Here is a 21,194-nt window from a genome sequence, read left to right on the forward strand (position 1 = left end):
ACATAGATGAGAAGACAGGAAGAATACCCAAGACCTCCTTTTTCCAACACACTATGGTTGAGAGTTGACAGGTAAAATCCCACCCGAATTTGTACAAGTTTCTGTGCATTCCTTTTTTACTTAAAACTACACATATCTGCTTAGAAAAGAAAAGGATGACACACCACACAATGTCAACCACACAATGGGAAAATTCCAGGATTACTAAGAAAACACCATTATCGTAGTCACACACACTTTAATTACTGGTTACCACACAGGAGAGGCTTTAAGAAATGCTGTCTCTCCATCCACTTGCCACAACCCCTCCAGAAAAAGCAAAAGCAGAACACTTGGAATCTAAAGATTCCACATCTTGGACTCAACATCACTACTTTTGAGAAGTAGTCTAAAGACTATGCTGACCCAGAGACATAAAGTAATACACACTAATAGGCAACATTTTTGGAAGAAGTTTCTTAGGCCACCCTGTTTGATGCTTATTTTTCATTATATAACTTTAAAGAAAAACTGGATGTGATTGGCAAAAATATTTTTATGCTTCTATATTTTTAAACCTTATTTAAACGAAGCTCCACCAAGAAAATTCTCATCCCAATTTTCACCGCATCCTGCTACTTCTCTTATTCTCAGCCTCTCAAAAATTCCCCAATGGCTAGGGAAACTATGCGGGGGCTGGCAGGGCACGTCTCAGCTTGGCTCGTTCTGTCCCTAAAAGGCACCCAACTTCCTGGACCCTCTTTCAGGGCCAGCAGGGAGAATATGCAGAACTTGCACAGCGGCAGGGAAGCCTGCGCAGGTCACATTTCCTGACTTGTCTTTCTGCTCGCTGTCTGGCAAGGTCACCCTCTCTGGCTTGCGGCTCTGTCCACATAACTTACTGTCACTTTGTAAGGGCAACGGGTCGCGCCATGCCTCCCCTGCCGCCCTCCGGCCTGGCAGCGTCCCGGCCCCGAGGCTCCCTGGCCCTCCCCCGGCGCGCGCGGCCTCCGACGGCGAGGGCGCCGCTCCCCCGCTCACCTGACCACGTTGGGGTGCTCGAAGGTCTCCAGGTGCCTCAGCACCGCCACCTCGCGGATGGTGGAGAGCGGCATGCCCTCCTCGCCTGTCTGCACCCGCACGCGCTTCAGCGCCACGAACCGGCCTCCGTTCTTCAGGTCCCGGGCCTTGAACACCTTTCCATAGGCGCCCTCCCCGATCTCCGCCACGCACTCGTACTGCTGGTCCGCGCGGCTCAGGCCGTCCTTCTCCATGCCGTCTGGACGCCGCCCGGCGCGGCGCCGCTGGGACGGGCGGGGGGCGCGCTCGGCTCGCTCTCGGCCGCCGCTCGCCTCTTCCCGGACTTCCCGGCCCGCTCCCTCACGCCCCGGAGCTCGGTCTCACTCTCCCTCGCCCCCGCCGACTACCGCTCTCCCGCGCTCCGGCTCTCGCGGCTGCTGGGGCTGGATGGAGCGACCTCCCCGCGGGCGGGCGCAACCCCGGTGCCGCCGCGAAACTCCGCCTGCCGAGTCGCCAAGGAGCGAGCCGATCCCTCCTCTTCCCTCCCAGAAGCGCAGTCCTCTGCACAGACACCGAGGCGATTACATAGCCTATGCCCCAGCGCGTCTCAGTCCACAATCATTCCACCTAAAAGAAGAGACGGGAGGACAAGAAAAAGTGCAATCAGACATCCCAAGCGCCTTCCTCCGGGTCCCCGCAGACTCCCCTCCTCCTCCTGCATAAAAGCCCCCGTCGCTACCCTCTGTGCGCTCCTGCCCTCTCCCAGGCTGCTTAATCCTTCCTAGTTCCACTGAGAAAAGCGAAGTTACTTTTCTTTCCCTGCAGAGCTGGAGCCGTCTTCGCGCGGAGAGGTTGCAGGGGCCCCTCGGGGATGAGCGAGCGGCGCGGGACGCAGTGGACGGGAGGGGGCGTGCCGATCAGCCCAGAGTGTGCCGGGAGCGCGGGGGAGGGGAGGTGCCGGGCACGTCAATGTCACGGCTTAATATTTATCCCTACATCATTGTGTTGTACTGCTACCCACCCCACCTCCCCGGGCCTAGACGTGCAGGGAGTGGGGCTCCCAGGGTGCCGTGGGCCTTTCAGGGGTCGTACCCAGGCTGCTGTGGAGAGACTGTGGGTCCATCGGTGTGGGGCTGCAGAATGTGGGTGGGGGCTCCCAGGACCCTGTAACCCGATGCTGGGAGTGTGCGAGAAGGGGTGGTCAGACATCTGCTCGGAAATTGCTTCCTTTCTTTCTACTTTCAGTTTTTCTACGAGGAGACATTTAAAAACGACTTGCACACACAAATGGTCTTTTTGGGGTAAAGGAGTCTGCATTGGAAACGGAATTCTTTCTCCGACTCGGAGGACCTCCCTGGTGGAAACCCATGGGGGTCGGGGAGGGCTGAGGCTCCCGCTACTCGAGAGTGGAGGAACGCTGGGGCCCTGGAGGGGGAGTCGCCCACGGGACCATAAGGGTGGGAGAAAAGGGTATTCGCCGCTCTTTAGCTTGTCATCTCCTTAAAGAATAACTTCGGGAAGAAGGTAGCATAACCGTGACTCGCCCTGAAATTTTCAACTAATTTCAACCTCAACAAAACTTAACCTCGTCTTAAAAAGGCTGGTAGTAGGGGGGGTGTAAATGCCAAGCCTTGGGGGTGAGAGAGAAGGGGCTGCGTCCTCGGGGCCAGGACTCCAGAACCTTTTCCCACTCCCTGGATCGTCTCTGAAGTAAGTAGCAGAGGAAGCTGCTCCATTCCTCTTTCGGCTTAAGGCCTGGTCTTATCAGGGGCCAAACGCACCACCTCCCCCAGCCCTCCGCACAACAAAGTGCGGGGAGGGGGCTAGGGGAGGGCACACTTTCCTTCCCCATTGAGTTGCAATCCAGGACCTAGGGAGCCTCCAACCCACGGCCGCCGCGGCCTCGGCGGGGCATTCACCACGCCGGCCTCGTGTCCGGAATTCCCGGGAAGCCTCGGAATTACCTGCCCCGCAACTTCTGGCCCGCTCGCCTTCTGCCAGGAATTAAAGAAACAAATGGCGCGATCCCCACGGTGTGCGGGCAGAAGGGACCTCAGCGGGGGCAGAGCCCCTCACACTCACTCCATTCGAAACTCTCCTTAGAAAGTGAAGGCGAATCCTGGAGGAGCCAAGGAACGAGACCCCACCCCCCCAGGGCCTGCACAGGGGTCTGAGCCAGGCAAAGGGCCACACAGGTAGCCGAGGAGCAGCCGCCGGCAGCGCAGCCCGCCCCTCCCGCACCCCCCTCCCTGCCCTAGTCCAGCGGGAGGCTCAGCTGCGAAGGCAGCGTCGCGGACGTCCCACCCCCGCAGGGAGCTGCGCCCGCTGCCCGGGCCTGGCCCCGCACCGCCCGCCCAACCTCTCCCCCCTAGCTCCCCGGACGGTCGGCTCCGGCGGAGAGAAACGGGAGCAACAGTGCCTTTTCCCCCCCTCTCCTCCACTTTTTTTGTTGTTGTTGTTGCTTTCCCACGCTGGCTGAATGTGACTTGACCCCATTTCAAAAAAGTTTGACATAGTGCTTCAACATTTCCGCATTCCTCCGCGACTACAAAGGCTGCAGCCGCCTCCCTCTGCTTTCTGTCTCTGCTCTCTGTCTTCACACTCAATGAAATCCTTCATGTGCCTCTCCCGAAGCCTGCCAAGCACCGCAAGGGTCGCCACCAGCGCAGCGACAAGAGGCCGCACTGGGACCACGACTCCCGCGTGTGCGCACACGCAGATGCGCCCCACGTGCACACTGTCGGGCGCAATGCAGGGCCCGGAGCTGCTTACCGCAGGGTGTGCGTTTTAACTCGGATATTTTAAATTATAAAAGTAAATTATACTTTATAAACTAAAGCAAACGTGCGTCTTTGTGGGGCTCCAAGCCTGTGCACTGGCCGCCTGCGTGCACTCCAGTAAGTGTGGATAACACCCCCGCAGGGGCTGCCAGCAAGAAGCCTGCGTTAACATTTATCTCGTGGTGAGGAAGGTGGAGGCCACACCCACACCTCCGCGAGCTGGGGAGAGAGCTTTCGTGGGGAAATGAATATGGGGCACGGAAACACATTGTCCCGCATGGAGTCCCCAGAGGCAGTGCATTTTAAACTCTAAAGTGTGGATTATTCTGTGAATGTCTGAGTGGAGTTGATATTCCGCTTTAAGAAGCTGGATGAGTGTGTGGGTGTTTGTGCGTAAGGCTATGTGGGAGTAGGCACAGGATCTTAGTGTTCGGGGTGTCCCTAGGGTAGGCTGTCCTCCTCTCGCCAGATTAGGAGGGACTCCTCTAGCTCCCCAAAATTGCTCTCCGTAATTAGCCTGCCTCGGTTGGTAAGGGGTTAACTAAAGCCGATTTCGAATACACCCCCCCCCACCACCACCACCATCACAGTCACCCCCACCCACACCCTGGCTTCCGACCCTGGCCAAGCTCCCAAATCTCCCCCGGGGACCCCCCACCCAGCAGCCCACCCACACCAACGCACGGCTCCTCACCTGCGGGGCCCTGCCGCGTCAGGCCTCCGGAGGGGGCTGCGAGTGTCTGTCCGACCTCCGCACGTGTCCACAGCGGCGCCAAGCAGGTAACCCGTCAGGAGGAAGGAGTCACCAGCACTCTTTACTGCGTAGGGGTGGGCACAGCGGCGGAGGGCGGAGGGACAGCTGAGGGCGCCGCCCGCGCGGCTCGCTGGGGGCGAACCGGGGCCGCGGGGCTCCGGCCGGGGCTCGGGGCCGGAGCCGGGGAAAGAGCGCAAGGGGAGCGGGGGCGGGGCGGGGCCCCCGGAGGCTGTCTCTGCTGGAGACCCACCCGGCGGCGGGGTTAGGGGCTCGCTGCGCAGCGGCTAGCAAGTGTGCAAATTAAAGCCTTCCGGAGAGAGGGGAGGCGGCTGAGACCCGGCTGTGCTCTGAGCCTCTCAGCTCCCCAGCTCTCGGCTCCGAGTGGGGAGTGGAGGGGGGGGGGGGGGGGGAGTTAAATGAAAATTTCCGGCTTTCGCTGCAACTGGAGTGGGGGATCTTGCTACTAAAATGAGAGGCGTGAGAGGGAGGGTGGGATGTGTCGTCGGGAGTCCGCGGAGTTTCCAAACCCACGGTCGCCCAGAGTTGGGGTTTTGACAGAGTGAAGCGGGGGGATCAGTAGTCTGTGATGTGGACGGATGGAAAAAACACAAAACAACCAACCATAATTATGAGGGGCCGGTGGGGATGGTAAATACCAACACTTTCCAAGAAATTGAAAAATCAAACCAAAAAATAACTCTTCTCTATTAAAAAAAAAAAATCTGGCAGGGCGCCTTGCAGAAAAGAAAATACTAATCTGTCCAAGCACTTTTCACTTTCAGCATGAGCTACATTTGTTTTGTTTTCCTTCGCTTCCTTTCGGCCTCACAAAGCCCTATCTATTCCTTTTGGACAGAGGATATGATTTGGAAATTGTCAGGCACTCTGTGGTTAACAATCTACTTGAAGGGGCTGGCGGGTTCACAATTATTAAGTGGTTAGCAATTGCTGAGGGTTCACTAAGGCATTTCTAGGGAGCTAAAAAGACTAAAATTTAATACAAATAACAGAACTGCAAGATAATAGACACACATTTACACACAGAACACACACACAAAGAGTAGAGAACGTGATTCAGTGGGTGCTCAGTTTAAATGCATTATTGGAATTCTGAAATTTGAAACCTTGTAAGAATGTATACTTTACCTTCTAAGAAAACCTGAATACAATTATTTCAGGTGAAAATGAGATTTTGGACAAAAAAAAAAAAGACAAAGTCTTCAAGACTTCCTACAATGGAGCAAAACCAAAAAAAAAAAAAAAAAGAAGAAGAAAGAAATAGCTGTTTGGTTTTTTTTTAAAGAATTCAGGGTTCTTTACAGTCTGTATCTGTAGAATACTTAAAACCCTTTTAAATATCTTAAAGTAAAGCCAAAAAAATATTTATTTATTTCAGTGCTCTCTGGAAAAATTGAAGCCCAGCAAAACACTATTTGAATTGGAAATATTACCTCTATAAATCTTGTGACTTTTTTAATTAAACCATGTTGCTAATTTCAGAGTAAATCAATTTTGCCTTTATAAAATTCATTCTATACTACAGTGTGAAGTAACAGGTTAGGTAAATAAAAATTGTTGCATTTCCATTAGCAAATATTTTGCAATCCCTTATAATAATTTATTCTTGAATGATAAAGTGGATATTTGTGTTTCTTTATACTTAAGATAATTCATAAAATACATTTTGTGCTTAGGAGTATATCTTCTAAAATAAAATTCAATTTCTGAACAAAATTTGTAAAGATATCTATAACCTCATATATTTTATAGACTTAAGAAACCAATTATTAGATTTTGTATTTATATGAAATATTAGATCACTACAAATGATTAGACTTTAAAACAGAGATACAAATGAGAATCTTCCATTTTTATAAGTGTTACACTTATCAATGATTTTAAAACAAAATTTACTTGTTGGTAATTAACACATTTATGTAATTTAGAAATAATTGTCAATAAATAGTCATAGAAACCAGCAAATGATTGCAAGAATTTATTTGGGTAAATAATTTGTTTGAAAGATAGTAAGCCATAAATATTTTTTAAATTAACAGAAAAACGTCTTTTCTACACTGGGTTGCATTTTTAATTACTGAATTTGACAACAACCATAGATAGATTTGAAATTCCATCATTTACATTAATATATCACTTGTACGAGGTAAAGAAAGAATGAAAGAAAGAAAGAAAGAGAAAGAAAGAAAAGGAAGGAAGGAAGGAAGGAAGGAAGCAAGGAAGGAAGGAAGGAAAAAAAAGAAAAGAAAGAAAGAAGGAAAAAGAAAGAAATAAGGAAGGAGGAAAGAAAGAAAGAAGGAAAGAAGGAGAGAAAGAAACTTTATTTAATTATAATTCCTGAGTGTTAGCTCTCTTTATGTCATCTGCTTTCTCTGATATTATTAATTTATCATTGTTCACTCTCTCTGGTTATGGTTCACATAAAATCCAGTTGGTTCAAGCCTCAGACCAGGAAGTTTTAAAATGGATTGTGTAAAATTAGTAAATACCAGATTGTTTTTGTTTATGGATAACTTCCTCTGTGGGTAATAGGTTATCATAACAAAATTTGTGCAAAGTTTTTACACTGTGAACCAAATTCTTACCCCTTTGTTTAGGAGTCTTTTATGAATGAATGCGGAGCATTCAAGAATTATGATTTGCATGCCATGTATCTGGTATCTGAAAGTTGTAAATCATCTTACAGGCTTTTAAAAATTAGAAGTAATGTATTTATGTTCAAATATGATGTTGTAGCTTACGCTGAAAGTTTTCTTAGTGTCACACAAGAGATGCATTCTTTGTGAACATTTTATATCAGATATCTGTAAATTTTTGTTTTCCCTAAAACAAAAATGAAATTTAAAATTCTGTTCTATAATTTGTAGTCTTGTTTAAGGAATGAGTAATTTATTTAAAATTAGTAACTTTATAATGTACATCTAATTTTAAATCATCTCTGATTTATATTGGCTATTTGAATTTATAAATTATATTTTCTAGAAACTCAGAAATAATGTTTTGCTATAATCCACTATACAATAATTTTAATTGGAGGTTCATGCAAATGTATACTTTTTGTCTATAAAGATCTATTTATTGTTTTGATAAAAAATTTATTTTGGTTTAATAACTTTAAGATCAGTTGCCCTCATCTTTAACTTGATTTATATGTGTATGTAAATGTTATCTTTGTTGAGTAATTACTGTGAAAAATTATAATGTTAACAGAAATAGTATAATATAATGCAGTGCATTTTAATGCATTCTTTCTTCCCCAGGCATTTTCAAGAAGTTTTCTTAGGTTTTCCCTTAAAATACTGAAAATTTACTAAATATTCTAGGAAAACTCAATTGTACTACCAACTTTCTTCAATTGTAAAATTCTGCATTTTAAAGGATTTTTTAATTCAGTCTTCCAAATAAATTACTTCTAGTTGATTTGGAAAACACCTGTTTTTTTTTCTCTTTTTGTTGTTGCATGTGATGTGATCTAATATATTGGATTTAAGCAGTGAAACTTGCAAATTTTGATATTTGTCGTGAGGGAAAAAATGTATCAGGTAGTAGCTTATAAATTTAAGAAAAAACCCAGACATTATTATTTTTTGGAACTTTCCATTTTTGTGGGTTCTACTGCTCTATAATTATTCCTGTGCAACATGTCAGTACTATGTTCATGTTTGTACAATTGTCATATTTTCTTTTTTTCCCTTCTGATAGTCACTCATATCTTCTCTTTGCTTAGTGTGTATGTGTGTGTGTGTATGTGTGTTTATGTATGTGTGTGTGAATACCTGTGTGTTCTTGGCGTATTGTCGTGACATGTTCAAAACGTGTTAAGATCCTTTCATCATCTATATTAGTATCCTGAATAATCAGTAAAATAACTGTAAAAATATACTTATAAAAGATGGTGATAATCACATTGAAATATTTACATTTCCTTTTGATTTATAGTGTCCTACAGTTTTCACTGACTTCTAACATCTCTTTTCTAAGGTAATACTTGAATCTCCGCTGCACATATGGCCTAACAATTGTGTTGGCATAACTGCCTTTGGTTGAGCTGAAAGGTGCGTACATGCTTTACATAGACCATTCAGATGAGGCAGTGAGGGTACAACACAGTGGGGGTAAATCATGATAAAGTGGGATCTGGGAGGTAGAAGGAAGGGCAAAGGGAGAAGCTTCTTTTTGGGCACCTGAGAGAAACTTCTGTGAATGGCCTGACCATAGGGGTAAGTGAAGGAAGTACAAGCTGAGGTCCTGGGGCCAAGAGATGTAGCCTCAGGGCTCTGAGTATAGAGTGTCCTCACAATCTAATTCTTTTAGGATGAATGGCATTCTGTGTCTGTCCTATTATGCACTGAAATCCATCTTATTAAATGAGATTGTGTAATGTATGTGCCCATATTCATGTAACTCTTCTACATTGTCTCATTATGGGTTTTTCCCCAAAATAATATACAACGGCATTCTTTGCAGGGGTCTTTGAATTTCTGTAAGAAAGTATATAATAGCATAGCTCTGTGGATCAAACATTTTACCATAAATTGGAGAGTCCTATTTTTAAACTCTGTTATAAATTTGTTGTCATTCACATCATAGTGTCCTCAATGCCTAGCACAGTAACTGGCAAGTATTTTATGTCAAGTAAGTACTGGTCAATGAGAAAGTTGGCTTTATATCCTTCATCCCTCTTTTCTGGGACTACTTCTTCCTACTCCCTTCTGGGAGATACAGCATAATAATTTTTTATATAATCTCAGCAAAGTTTAAGGATAGAGATGTCAGGATTTCAGAATCAGTCTCTTCTACCTGCAGTTCCCTTCCTTTTATTTCCTCTTCTCTAAATCCTATGATCATTTTAGGGCCCAGCTCTCAAAACTTGGGAGATCCCCTCAGCTGAACGACATCCCTCTCAGCTCTGACTCCTTGAGGCCATCTGCTTTCTACCTCCTTACAAGCTTGATGCTCTGCTTTCTACCACCCTGAGCTCTCCAAGCGAGTTTACCATCCTTGTTCCTCTTGGCAACGATCCAGCACCTGGTTATGCCATTTGACCATAGTAGGTGATCAATGAAATGCAGCAATTGTTCTTGTCTCTCTCTATGAGTGTTATGGAATCAAGCAGGCACAGACAGACCAGAACAGTGTGGCATAAATAGAATAACATCTGAAAAGTTGACGACAGTGTTCCACTTTGCTTAAATAGGAAAGAACCAGGTTGTCCTGTTACTTTCTGTGGATTTGTTATGTTTTCTCTTGCGTTGAAGATATTAGTCACTGAAAACATATTTGTCTGAAAGAAAATGTGTTCAGATAAATTTCTAAATTTGACTGAAAGACAAATTCTAAAATCTTACCTGCAAAAAATACCGACGTAATTTTCTGCATTTCCTCCCCCTGCAAATTCCAGTTAAACAATTTTTCTTTAAAAAGAGCAAGTACTAAATTATGAGATCAATTAGAAACTACATAGCCCAGAACTGAGAAAGATTGCTAATTTTATTGAACAATGTCTTTAATATCTATGTGAGTGTATGTGAAAGGAAAGAATCCTTGATTTCTAAGTCAAGAGCCTGTGTTTTATTCCTAGTTCTTCCTCACAGCAATGCTCACTGTACCCCCAGTTATAGTCATGTAACCTTTCTGACCTTCAGTGTCTATGCCTATTAAGTGGGTTTGCTAATCATTTAGGAAGATGGTATGAAAACAGTTTGGAGAGAGGCAACAGAGAGTTTTACCTTTGCAAGAGAAGATCTGGAAGAGTAATTGAGGTTGCTGGTCTGTGGGTCAGAAAACCTGAAATTTAACCTGAGTTGGCCATGAACTACCTGTGTGACCTTGGGCAACACACTTAAGCCCCGAGACCTTAAGGTCTTTGTCAATAAAAAAGATGATAAGACTCAACGATTCGTATAGGTGCTGCTGCAGCTTGAAAATGCTATCGTCTGGCACCATCATTCTACATCTGTTCTTATAAATGCCCTAAACAAGAACAGTGCCAGTGGATGGGACTCTGATGTTAGCAAGCCAAAGAGGGGTCTGGACTTCAAATGTGAAATATATTGGGGCTCTCTAACATAAGTCTCTGGATTTTCAAGACAATAGACATGAATACCTCGGGGAAAAAAACATTAGAAAAATTCACTAGATGGGACGAGAGGAGCCAGGTTTTTAATTACTGGGCTAAAACTAAATGTGATGGATTAAGTCAATCAACCCTCATTAATAAAATGTGATAAGTAAATTACAGTAGTACTCACAGAGCTGGGATACTAAAGATTAGAAGTCTTGGCTAATCACAGCAATTCTTTAAAGATACCATGAAGCATAACTTTGGGAGATGTGACATATCTGTAAACCATTGAAAATGTGAGTGGCAGCCAGTGTCCTGTGAGGCAGTGGGAAGTGGTGGTGGGTGGGGGTGGGGGGTTGGGAGAGTAAAAGGCAGTATGCTGTGAATCTGAGGAGTTCCAGAAATATCAGAAATCCTGAGAACTGCCGATCCAAAACGTGTGCAGAGGAACAGGCTGTTGTCCCTGTGTTGTTTTCTACTACGTTGGCTCACGCGCACAGTTAGCTTGAAGGTCTTTCCTAGATGTGCAGGGACATTTATGCTGTTGGAACCAGAAGCCTGGCCACAATGTGACCTTGGAGTAGGTTACTAAACTTTCAGAACCCCAGTTTCCCTCACCCATAAAGTAGGGATACAATTATCTGCTATAATAAACCGGGGTGAGAATTAATTTTCTACTTTGTGCATTTTGCATTTAACAGACCTTTAATAAATATTAGTATGCAACCAATATCCCTTTCATGAAATCACACTTCCTATTCTATCTCTTTTTAAAGACAGCTAACCCTTTGACCAACAAGATTTTCTTTTTTAAACTGGTTTGAAACATCTACCCATTGCAGGAGGAACAACCCCAGAAATAGTACACACCAAACATCTTAGGCTTTGACAAAACCACAACGGTCTCTGGGTATGTGACAGATGGAGGAGAGAGTGGGTTGTCTCACCTGAGACGTTACCCCAGTACTGCTCAACCTTCTTCATCTATTCCCAGCCCCCCCCCCCCCCCCCCCGGTCTTCCTCACCCTTTTCCTTCCATGTGGCTCTCTGTTCTTCATTCCCACTGCTCTGGTGTGACCCATACTTGCTGACATTTGTCTTAAAAGCCATGCATTCTGTTGCTTCCCTGCAAGAGTTCCTCCACTGATCACTCTTCCACAGTCCCTGGCTCCCACTTTTTTCCCTTTAAGAGCTGTTTGTCATCCTCTCAATCTCTTCTCTGTCAACCTTGCCTTCTGAGCTTAGCAGAAGTTTATTTGTCCTTAGACAACCTTGTATTTCCTATCCCATACTCTCTCCCTAGAAGCATGCAAGGGGAGATACCTCACTTCCCCTATCCTACCCTCTTTTTTTCTTTTTCTTTTTTTCAACTTCCCAGGTCTATGTCCACAGTTCAAATCACTGCTCACTAGTGTCAGACACTCCATTGTTATCCCATTTCTCTCAGAATAAAATCGCAGTCTTGCCCTGCACCACTTCTGCTTTGATTCTTCTCATCACTCTGCCCCTTGCTTCCTCTGCGGCAGCCATACTGGCTTCTTTAGTGTTTCTCAGACCTACCAAGCACATTCATGCCTCTGAGGTTTGCACTTGCTGGAGTTTTGGTTGTTGTTGTTGTTTTTTGCTGAAATGCTCTTCACCCACACATAAGCATGGCTGTCTTCCTTACTTCCTTCAGGTCTCACTCAGAAGTCATCAGAGGGATGTTCTCTGACCACCCTACATGAACTGCATCTACTCCCATCTATCTTATTTCACTTTGTTTCTCTTCCTTAGCACTTATCATCCTCTAACACATTATAGGCTTATTTGTTTATTTGTTTAGTGTCAGTCTCCCCCCACCTCCAGCATATAATCTACAGAAGAGCTCAAAATTTGTTTTATGTTCTCTTGTATCACTAAAATAATTCCTTGGCACATAGTGGGCAATAAATATTTGTCAAATGAATGAATAAATGATCTCTCCTCTTACCCAAGCTCACAACTAGCCCATTGTTGGCTAGCCGACAGCTTATTAATGAAAATAACTCTCTATAATACATAACTTTAGGGCAATCCTTCTGAATTTATGTATTTTACATGCAACCAATATTCTGCTAGGGGCTTCAGCTGAAATTGTTCACAAAAATGTTGCTTAAGGATAATTTGATTCAACACACCACAGATTGTTATCTAAAATTATTGCCACTGTAAAGTCAGTATATTCAGTTAATTGAAATTATACTGGAATGTGTGTCTTACACTGGAATGTGTATATAACAAATGTGAGTTTTGTTTAAAATACTTGTCTCTCCTCATATAAAGAGTAGGAAGAAGTTTGGAAGCCAGAGGTGAGCAGATTCAGGTCTCAATCCATCATGATTTTTTCCTACCATATTACAAATCTAGAGTCTTGCAAGCCCGGTAAGAGCCAGTGAGGTGTAGCTCAGTGCTTAAGAATCGCATCACAGGAGCCAGGCTTTGGTGATTGAAACCCAGGTCCTGCCACTGAGCTGTTTGTGTCCCCTGGTAAGTTACTTAACTTCTCTGAAACTTGGTTTCTTTATCTGGGTTAAGACTCCCTGCCTTTATGGTTGTCCTGAGGATTTAATGAGTTAATCCACGTAAAGCACTTAACAGGATTGGCACAGAGAAAGTACATAGTTAGTTATGATTATTACTAATATTCCTCCTGATAAAACAGCTGTCACTTCTTAAGAGTTTTACTGTCCTTTTTCCTGGGCACCTGGCCCAGGATTTACTGCACAGTACTCTGTGTTCAATCGGTACAGCCACCACACCCTTGGATCCCTTGCTACTAGTGATATATGCAGTCTTCTCCCTTCTTACTTTCCCCTCCCTTGCTCCCTCCTTCTTTCCTTTCTTCTCTCCTTTCTTCCTCCTTTCCCCTTCCCTCCCTCCCTCTCTCCTTCCTTCCTTCCCTCCCTCCTTCCTTCTTTCCTTCCTTTCTTCCTTCCTTCCTTCCTTCCCTCCTCCTCTTCCCTCCCTTTCTTCTCATAAATCTTGCCTTTTCTTACTTTCTCCTACACTTCCTCTCTCATACATTGCAGTCTGTTCTGCATTAGCTGTCAGTCCTCTCCTCCATTCTTCTGTTGTTCCTGCTCTCATTCACAGGAGGGAAAAGACCTGTCATGTCACCAGGAAGAATCCCCAGAAGCAAATCTTTCAGGCTCTCACTTCTTGGGTAGAATTTTGTTCTTTCAAGCAGCTTCTGCTTTAGACATCTGAGGCCCTTTATCAAAGACTGTTTGCTGCTCAAGTTGATCAGAAATGCCATCTCAGCACTTTTAACCTATGTGTGGGTTATACCAGCAGCATCCAGTGCTTTTGAAAACACTGACTTGTCTTATCAACAATCATGGGCTAACCATAAAATCGACCATAACCAATTGTATTGCTTGCTGCTCCTAGGGGGCATGGATGAAATAATGTGGTTACTTTGATGCCTAATAAAATTCAATTCCAGTGATGGTGAGAATGTAGGAAGGAATGAAAGACATGTTCAGTGCAAATGTGTATTTTTTCCTCTTTGTCCTATTAGATTAGGAACTCCTTGAGCAAAGGGACCATGTCTGCTACCTTCATTTTTAATGTTTGGGATGAGTGCTCAGCTTAGTGCCTTCCTCACAATACATGCTCAATAATGAAACTTTTGCTTTTCAAGTACTAGACAAACGTGGTAAAAAATTCTGAGTACACAAAGGCTGAAAGAATAAACCCATGAGTGAGTGTAGTGCTTTATGTTGTTGTCATTCATGTAGCTTTGTGAAACATAAAATTGTAAGACTAAATTGTCAGGCCAGTAAAAAAAAAAAATTATCTCAAATCTCAATGATCCTGTAAACTTTTACAACATATCTTCTGTGGCAATAATTACAGTAGACCCCCCCTTTCGTGGTTTCATGTTCCACAGTTTCAGTTGCCTGTGGTCAAGCTTTGTCAGAAAGCAGATAATCCCCCTCTGACCTATCATCAGAAGGCCAGTAGTAGCCTAACGCTATGTCACAATGCATATGTCATTCACCTCACTTCGCCACCTCATGCAGGCATTTTATCATCGCACATCATTACAAAAAGAAAGGTGAGTACGATACAATAAGATATTTTGAGAGAGAGAGAAAGCGAGAGAGATCACATTCACATAGCTTTGTTATTATTGTTCTATTTTGGTAAGTTATTATTGTTAGTCTCTTACTGTGCCTACTTTATAAATTAAACTTTATCATTGGTATGCATGCATAAGAAAAACCAGTATAATGGGGCTTGGTTATATCTGCAGTTTCAGACATCCACTGGGCGTCTTGGAACATATCCCTGGTGGGTAAGTTGGGGCAGGAGAAGACTACTATACTGCAAATTACAGTGATATAGAGATATATCTTAATTCTCTCTCTTAATTGTTAAACTCCTTGGTGAACTAGTTTCTACTGTTGTGCTATACACATCATATGCTTTCAATACCTGTTTGCTGAATAAATTAATGAATGATTAAATGGATGATGTTAGACTTCCACTCATTCAGAATATTCAAAGAGGTTTTCTGTAATTCAATTAAGTAAAAAAGTTACTATCTATATGATATGTATGGATTGACATTAAAATATAAAATTACAGGAGCACCTGGGTGGCTCAGTTGGTTAAGTGTCTGACTCTTGATGTCAGCTCAGGTCATGATCTCACAGTTGTGAGATGGAGCCCCATGTTGGGCTCTGTGTCGACAGTGTGGAGCCTGCTTGGGATTCTCTCTCTCCCTCTCTCTCTGTCCCTCCTCTGCTTGCTCTCTCTCTCTCTCTCAAAAGAAATAAATAGACACATACATACATATATTTGCATGAGTCAAAATTATACCAAACATAATGTTATTTCTTATGATTCAAAAGGCACTTCAAGGTCTTTAACTTTCAAGATTAAGAGAAGCCAACTGGTCTCCTAAAAAAGTATATTCATCTCTTGTTTTGGTCTATCAATAGTTTACTATGATTTTTAAATAAATCTGTTTTGTCAAGTTGTATGGATTCTGAATAAAAAGAAGTTTTATATTCTCATTGGAAAGAGTTTAGAAGGCTAAAGTACCTTGAGAAAGACAATATAACACTGAACCAAAGTGATGAAAATGATTGTATTTTAATTTTTTTAATACATTCGTATCTCGACATATTACATTTCTAGACCAAAATGGTTTGTACATCTCTGTTGCTTGAGCAGGAGGAAATCATTACAATGAAAAGAGTTATTGAAAATGGTCCATGTTGTGTAATTCCCAGGATAAATGGGCTGAGTAGCAAATATTTCTGTTGTGAACTGTTTTATACCAAAATGTGCATTATTAAACCCATTTGTTGAGCACATTGAAAGATCGAATATCTTCCTAACTCGACACTGGAAAATGTTTATTTGCCATTCCTCTCCTTCCTCTGCTCTGATCTTGTTAGATATTGTCTCTGGGTTTTCTGGAATCCATCCATATTTAGAGGGGAAAAAAATCATAGCTGTAGAAACCAGAAAAACAGAATTTACAATTTATAAACACATATTTTTAACAAGATCATAAGAAATTTAAAATAGCTTACATAATAGAAACAGCATGTAGGAAAATATATAGAACGATGTGGTGGGTGACTATTTTTTATACCATCATAAGGATCCTATACATTTGAAGAACACAAAAACAGTAGTCATCAGGCTATAAGAATTTGAATGTAGCAGAAGTATGATAGTGATCAGGATGGTTTTGGGGTGATGTTATGCCCTTTTGATTTTATAAATAGGTTACTTTATGCATGCAGTGTACTTAAGTAATATACATTTAATTGTTGCCCTTTAAAACACCATGTGTGCAATCAAGTTGTTTTCATTTCACTTAGAGTAATCATATGTGGGCCTGGTTCCATCTTACAATTACTTTCAAAAAAAGGAAAAAAAAAAGCTCTGCTGTTGAAAAATCAATACAGCACCGAAGACTAGAGTCAAAGGTAATAGCAACAGCTGGAATGGAAGAGGCAGTAAGCAGTTTTCCTCTTTGACGATCCTTTTCTTCTCCAATTAATGCCATTTACCTAGAGTCAAACTGGAAGTAAAACATCCAGGTATAGATTTATCTATTTATCCATTCATTCAATAAATATCTATTGAGTGCCTACCATGTGCCAGCTTAGTACTCAGCATGGGGACATGTTATAAAAAGTTTATTTATTTTTTTATTTTTAAATTTTATTTAAATTCAAGTTAGTTAACATATATTGTAATGATTTCAAGTAAAACTTTTTTTGTCTTTTATTTTTTTTAAGTTTACTTATTTTGAGAGAGAGAAAGCACAAGCAGCAGAGGGGCACAGAGGAGCAAAGACAGAATCCCAATCAAGCTCTGCACCATCAGCACAGAGCCCAATGTGGGGCTCAAACCCATGAACCATGAGATCACCACCTGAGCCGAGATGAAGAGTTGGACAGTTAATGACTGCGCCACCCAGGAACCCCTCAGGTAAAAAGTTGTAATATGATGTTGGGCTTCTGGAGAGACCTTGAGGTGAGAATTGGAAGTCAGATAAATGGTGTTAAAAGTGTCTTTGAAGCAGATGTAAATTGAAGGAAGTTAAATGAAGAGACAGGTGTATTTTGAGATGTTGAGGGGATATGAGACCTGTTACATTCAATTGCTTCAGGAAGTCTCTGCTATGAATGACACAGGAAGGTTATATGAGATTTTGAGGTACATGGGAGAGAATTATGTGTGCAGAGCCGTGGAGGAGAGTGTTCTCGGCACTGAATCAGGGATTGTTGTTGGCATTGTGGCACAGTGGTAGGGAGCATGAGTGTGTTACAGTGAGTCAGAGTCATCCCAGCTTTTCTCCAGCAATGCTCTTGGGCACACACAGAACACTGGACCGCATGTGTGACATAGGTTTGCCCACTGACATGGTGGGTCACAAGAATATGACAGGGACCTCAGTGGGGAGGGCAATAATAGGCTGGGAAGAGTGTTTATGGATGGATTAAACTATGAAGGATTGAGTGTTTATTAAACTCAGTGAGCAGAAAGCAGGGAGAAGGTTGGGAAGGGGAGGAGTGCAGTAGCACATATGGGGGTTGTGCATCAAAAACAAATAGTGCGTATAATGGTTAAATTCAGGGATGATCTTGCTAATGCATGGCTGAAGTAGGGTGGAGTTGGAGGGTTGCAGGGAACAAGATCATGAGCCTCTACAGCTGAGGTAACTGATGGGTCCCCAGCATGAATTTTGAAGTTGTCAGAAAGTGGTGATGAGGAATGAGGATGTGGCGGAAGATCATAAACCAGGTGCTATATTCATTTAGAAAGATGGAAATGGGTCTCATGTGAGTTCAGTAAACAACAGCTGTGGTGCCTTTAAGATGGTGGAACAGAGAAATGGTGTCAATTTCAAATGAGGAGAAAAAAGAAGTGGACAGTTGAGCAGCCCAAAAATTTAAAGTCTGGCCCTGTAAATTACTAGAAGAAAAATCCCAAGAGGGCCAGAATTTATTTTGGAGACATCCATATATTATATGCAATCAGCCACATTTTTTCCTAGGTTCATTCAAACACATGTTATTTTGTTGTTGTTGATTTGATTATTCAACATTACGGATACTGTCTTGGGTAAGAAAAAGATGTTATTTTATATTCTGTCTTGATTCTAACACTTCTTTTATAGTATTTTTTCATGGTTTCTCAGCTTTAAAAATGTCAAATACTGGGAGGATACACTTTCCCAAATATAAGATACTCGAGGCTTTTTACATATATCAAGAATAAGATCCAGCTGGCAGAACCAACTAAACTAGAGAGTATGTTATTTTTCAGAGTAATCCCCTGTATCTGAAAGGAAAACACTGTAGTAATCCTTTTTTTCTTTCTAAATACCATAATTTAGTTAATCCTACTTATATAAGCATAGTCTTGGGCTGGTTTTCAAAACCACCATTATATTAAGTATGTAAAATACAACTGATATGATTGTTGAAATGTGTACTTTTTGCATTAGAATAGAGAACACCAATTTTTATGAGTTTCCTGACACACAAATAAGTGTTCTGATAACTTTACAGACATATTAGTATATTCATAGATATTCTGATTATTGCAAAGCCAGGTACTTTGCATGGGTAGCTACCTAATTTGTTCACAAAGCTTAGTGAATGCTATTTAAATCATAATATAATAAACCTCTTCCAAGGAAGTTATTTAGTAGGGGCAGCAGATCCTATCAGTAAAGGTTGACATTGGCAAACACCTGTCCTGTAGAGTTAAGTGCCCAGAGGCAGGTGTTCTTACATTTATTATGCTTCTATTGTGCTTTTCATCAGTACTATAACACTTAACTGAAAATGTTGATAATTTGAAAGATTTCTTAGCGCTTTATCAGTAAGAGCACACACACCCCATTCATTCATTGAGATGAATTTATTACTTTTCAGTCATTATTTAAGTAAACCAAGTCCATGAAATTCCAAAGTAAGATATTACCACTTTCCCACTTTCCTGCCTGCAGTGTTAATTCTCCTTTGGAAGACAGTCATCTTGCCTGCTGGATCCTTCTCTTAGTCTGACTCTGTTTGATATGAGATCAAAGGGCTTTCATTTTCTGTATCAATTAGGCTGGCTGTCTTGTCTCAATGAGATTAAGTAGCCTCTGGAGAGTAGTGACACCAGAACAGCCATAGATGAGCTGATGGTTAGCATACAATATGGCTGTCTTAATTCTTTCTAAATGATAGTTTGTCTAGTCTGATGTCTCTCTTTTATGGTCATGTCTGAAGCTCATTTGTTCAGGGCAACCATGCAGCACACACCAGACCTGATAATCAGTAGTTTGAGTTTCTAAATGGCTGGAGAGACACATCAATTCTCTCCCAGGCTTATGATGTTTCCCATACTAAGGCGAAGTCCAGGTTTGGTTGTTGTGCCTTTTTATATTTTTTATTTTTGGTAGGATACCAAGTACTAGAATATTTTACTCCAAATAAAATGTAAATCTTACACCCAAAATTTGCCTTGAAGTTGCTTAAAGGAAGCATTATCAAAAGCATTTGTGGAACCCCAAGCAAAGCTATGTAAGCCCAGTATTAGTCCTGCTCTATGTAGATTCTTCTGTATCTAGAAGTTTGTGGTCTGAATTTCCCATAGTCATTTTTGACTACCTTTCTTGAGATAAGACTTTAATGAACTCACTGGAGAAAGTGAAGCAATGTGTTTAAACGTGTTTATTAAGACAATGGTGTTTATTAACAACAAGACACTGGTGTTTATTAACAACATCCTCTCAGTATATTCACGCTCTTTTCACCTTCAGAGATTTCCTCGCCAGCTGCCTTGTCAAAAAAAAAAAAAAAGATCGTCAGGGATAAACTCACTGATGTGGCCTTCCTCACCATCTTCAGACTTCTCTCGGCTTCAACATATGCTTCCTTCTTCCTTATTATCCCAGAAGAAAATCTTCCGCCACTTTCCAAGCCTTGGCTTTCACCCTGAGCCCCCAGAATCTGGCTTCCTCAGTTATCTCCCCTCCTCTCATGTACCCTTTCTCTTCTGGGTACACACATGTGCTTGAGACTCCACCAGACGTTAAAGAAATAAAAAACAGTGACAAAAACAGCCACTCTTTCTTTAGCTCAACTTCCTTTTTTTCTGGGCTAATGCCTTACATTTCACCTTTTCATCATCAAATTCTCAAGAAAGAAGGCTACAGAACTTCTTCTATTCATTAGGTCCTATTCTCTCTTTTTTTTTTTCTTTTTCTTTTCTTTTTTGAATAATAAACACCTCTTTTACATGACCAAAGACAGGAGGGAGGAAGATTTATTTGCCTTTTCAGGCTTTGGTTTTCCTCAGATAAAACTCTAGCTCCTTGGGCACTTAGCCATCTACTCAGCCACACCGGCCTGGGCTTGAAGTGATGCACGCAAGAAGCTTGGCCTCCTGGAACTGCTCCTCTGGAAGACAAAAGTATGGAATGCTTCATGAATTTGTGGGTCATCCTTGCGCTGGGGCCATGCTAATCTTCTCTGTTAATTATTCCAATTTTAGTATAGGTGCTGCCAAAGGGAGCATGGTCCTATTCTCTTTTTAATTCACTGCCATCGGATTTCTGCCCCCACCCTACTGCTGTCACCAAGGTGGGTAAGAACATTGAGTTACCACTCCATGGACACTATCCTACTAGCTTCTCTTCTCCATTTGCCACTAACTGTTACTATCTCCAGACGGGAAGTCTTCTTCTCTTCCGAGTTCTGCCTCACTTCCTCTCCTGGTCATCTTCATGTATCCTTCTAAGTGTTTTGCCTCTTCCCTTATTTTTTTGCCCCTCGGTCCAGCCCTTAGAAGTTGGGGTTCCCTAGTGTTTCTTTCTCACTTGTTTCTTCTCCTTCCGCTAGTCCCCCTCACCCTTAGGCAATCTCATGCTTTGGCTTGATTTCTCCTCCATCAGATCTGTATCTCCAACTACTCAAAGGAATTCCCTTTGAAGCACCTAAAAATTCAACATCTGGTGAAGAATTGAAATGACACTGTCCCTACAATTTGTTCACAGAAATGTCTTCTCCCTTTCTCCCTAGCTCAGCCA

At 42.5% G+C, this 21,194-nt stretch overlaps 1 protein-coding gene and 1 non-coding gene across 3 annotated transcripts in view; both read right to left on the bottom strand.

Moving 5' to 3' along the window:
- The window catches only part of CDK6 (cyclin dependent kinase 6), a 253,653-nt gene extending 249,069 nt beyond the window's left edge, over positions 1-4,584 (bottom strand). The window contains exons 1-2 of one of the 2 annotated variants that reach the window (XM_043588857.1): positions 4,474-4,584; positions 1,021-1,626 (exon numbers count right to left, since the gene is read on the bottom strand). In XM_043588857.1, coding sequence (XP_043444792.1) covers positions 1,021-1,253 — 233 coding nt within the window. In that variant the 5' untranslated portion in view covers positions 1,254-1,626; positions 4,474-4,584. Of the gene's footprint in view, positions 1-1,020; positions 1,627-1,738; positions 2,172-4,473 lie in introns of those variants that run through there. The other variant, XM_043588858.1, reaches the window with a different exon arrangement.
- Positions 4,585-20,574: 15,990 nt separating this feature from the next.
- On the bottom strand, positions 20,575-20,683 carry LOC122488780. The gene has a single exon (XR_006298703.1). It is a non-coding gene; the product is annotated as a U6 spliceosomal RNA (small nuclear RNA).
- Between the last annotated feature and the right edge of the window lie 511 nt (positions 20,684-21,194).

The sequence above is a fragment of the Prionailurus bengalensis genome, chromosome A2 (assembly GCF_016509475.1).
Source record: "Prionailurus bengalensis isolate Pbe53 chromosome A2, Fcat_Pben_1.1_paternal_pri, whole genome shotgun sequence".
Lineage (NCBI taxonomy): Eukaryota > Metazoa > Chordata > Mammalia > Carnivora > Felidae > Prionailurus > Prionailurus bengalensis.